The following is a 2,700-nucleotide window of genomic DNA, read 5'->3' as shown; positions in this document are numbered from 1 at the left end:
TGACTCCAATCAAACTTGTGTCTGACATGATTACAATAAATATTCTGGCTTCAGAGTTATGTCAGTTCTATTGCACTTTTGCCGATAAGTTGATTGGTGTTGTTTATTGACTATGATAAGAATGTTATCTAAAAAAATATAAGGACTGACCCAAGTTCTCCAACACAATAAAAAAGACGTATACCTGCCTTGAACTTATAATCTATGACACCAGTGGATTTTATATGAAATAAATCTGTCAAATACTTCATGTCCAGTGCATGTACGTTTGTCTCTTTCATAAAAAAACATAGCAGTGTATTTCATCAGGTCTGAACAACACATTTGCAGTACTGAATGTTTATTATACATTTATTTACAAGGAACATGTACATGGTGTTGGATTCCATGCACTTTTAGACCAGGCTCAACCAGGGATGGTGGCTCAACTGGTCCAAAGGTATTCTGTTATTTGGGTCCAGAGTCAGACAGGCCTGGAGGAAGTCACTGCACTCTGCAAAAACAAACACACAAGACAAGTTTTAGAGTGTACACTTCATAGTTGCTCTTCCCACTGTGAGTGAAGTTCTTCAGTAAAAACAATATATATTAAAGATGTGAGAAAGACTGCTGTTATTTGTGCCTTTAAGAATCACATTTCTTGTCATTTGTGCATTGTTTAAGGGTGAACTGTGTAATCTATCTTTTCAAATGGAGGTCCGACACCTTTAATGTTTTATCTAATAACATGAACACTAAATCATATTGAAATAATGTGTGTGTTTCTCTGCTCGTACCTTGGGACACACCGCTCCGACTCAAGATGGAAATGTATGGAAAACCCTTCGTGAACTAATTTGTGGCAAACGGTTTGGCACTTTTAGAGCGCAGAAGTTCATAAAGTAGCGCCCCCGTCTGCCACACTGAGGTAGGACCAGCGCAGTATCCTTCAGTCCCGAAGGCCTCAGGAGGGTGCACATGCCGGTGTTCCTGAAAAACAAAGAGAAACACATAGAAATAAGTAGGGACGTTGATAGACTGCATCGTGCATCTTTAGTGATATAGTATTTTAACTACTACTGCTACTATTGGTAATTCGTTAGTTAGGAATATTACCTTTGAACCTGTAGAAGCGCCCTGATTGGTCGCCAGAGCCACAGCCAAAGTCTATGACCCTGATCCTGGGGCCAGACTCTGTGGCTTGGACCAGGAGATTTCCCATTTTGATGTCTCTATGGAAAACTCCTTTTGAGTGAAGGTCCACCAGCGCGTTTACAACCTGACGTATCAGCTCCTGCCGGACAAAAACAAGAACGTGGATTAGAAAAGTAACTGAAAGTTTTTTTGCTATTTTCTGTTTTGTTGTTGTTTAGTTTAGTTTAGTTTTTTTTTGCATACCTTAGCGTGGGCTTCTGTCAGGGGTGCATTCTTCCGATGGTAACGGAGCAGGTCTTGAGATGGGGTGGGTCTCTCCATCACCAGAATAACTTTGTGGCCTTCATCCTGGAGGTACCAGTCCAGCAGAGTCACTGAGGGGTTCCCTCCGACCGAGTGCTGATCCGGAGCAGCTCTGGTCATCAGGACCACCTCAGAGGGGACAGTGAACACCTCATTTTTAATGCTCTAAAAGTGAAACATAGAAACAAAACAGATTATTACACAATCAGAGGCAAATGCAGTGTTCAAATATTGATGGGTGGTACTTTGTGATTTTAGTTTAATCTGATACAGTAAAACTATGGCAAGTATCACAATATTGATCTGATTCCTATGAGTTATGATCCTAATGAGTTTTACATCCTATGACTTTTAAATGCACTAACTGAAATATAAACAATGTCTTTCAAAGTTTTACCAAACATAAATAAAAACTGTGATTTGTGATACCTCTGTCAGTATTCATATTTGGTATCAGTCCATTCACCACTAATATAAAAGAGTGGTGAGTGGTGATGGTACCACACAGACTTTTTAGTGGACATTGATGTCCATTATTTGTCTGGTTATTTGATGAAACCGATATAACAATTTTAAAATCCATAAAATGTTGCAAAACTATACAAATGATGAAATATAACAACAAAAATGTAACTTACCACTCGAGTAAATGCCACGTGCTCTGCCATAATGTGTTTAATGGCCACCTGAAAATCAGACATTAGAACATCATTATATAATGGAGTAAAGTGAAAATGTGAAATTATTCATAGATATTATAGATTATATTCTGAATTTAACCTTCTCAGAAAGAAACAACATCTCTATGGAGACTGACCCTCTACATGAAAAATCACTTACTGCACTTTAAGTCATTTTAACTTATATTAACTGTGCATTGTGAAGTTTTGTAAATGATGAAAAGTGTAATCTCTTACCGGTTGTTGGTCTGAGATTCGGACGCCAGCAAAGACAGACCCAAATCTGCCCTCTCCGAGCTGCTCATGCTCCTTGTATCTCAGCTCTAAGTCACCCACTGAGTTCATTTTACAGAAAAAAAACCAAACATTATTATTATGATCATTCAACATGACCCATTCACACATACACAAGAGAATGAAGTGTCTTGCCCAAGAACACATTAACACTATTAAGTTTAGTTGTAGTTATGATATATATGTTTCAGTCCTGGTTTATATATAGTTTATGTTTTGGTCCTGGTTTAGTCCTGGTCTAGTCCGGTTTAGTGTTTACATGTAAATATACAATAGTTCTCTGTGTATT

General features: G+C 38.1%; 1 protein-coding gene across 1 annotated transcript; it reads right to left on the bottom strand.

Annotated features, from left to right (window-relative positions):
* Window positions 1-395: 395 nt before the first annotated feature.
* Window positions 396-2,462, bottom strand: LOC129407403 (serine/threonine-protein kinase pim-3-like). The gene is made up of 6 exons (XM_055148269.1): window positions 2,355-2,462; window positions 2,076-2,123; window positions 1,378-1,602; window positions 1,104-1,273; window positions 848-969; window positions 396-493 (listed from the first exon to the last, which is right to left on the bottom strand). The coding sequence occupies exons 1-6, from the start codon at window positions 2,460-2,462 to the stop codon at window positions 396-398; spliced, it is 771 nt and encodes a 256-aa protein (XP_055004244.1).
* Window positions 2,463-2,700: the final 238 nt, after the last annotated feature.

Source organism: Boleophthalmus pectinirostris, unplaced genomic scaffold (assembly GCF_026225935.1).
Source record: "Boleophthalmus pectinirostris isolate CB_2022bp ecotype Guang Dong unplaced genomic scaffold, ASM2622593v1 HiC_scaffold_12, whole genome shotgun sequence".
Classification (NCBI taxonomy): Eukaryota; Metazoa; Chordata; class Actinopteri; order Gobiiformes; family Gobiidae; genus Boleophthalmus; species Boleophthalmus pectinirostris.
This window is presented reverse-complemented; position numbering and strand designations above follow the sequence as displayed.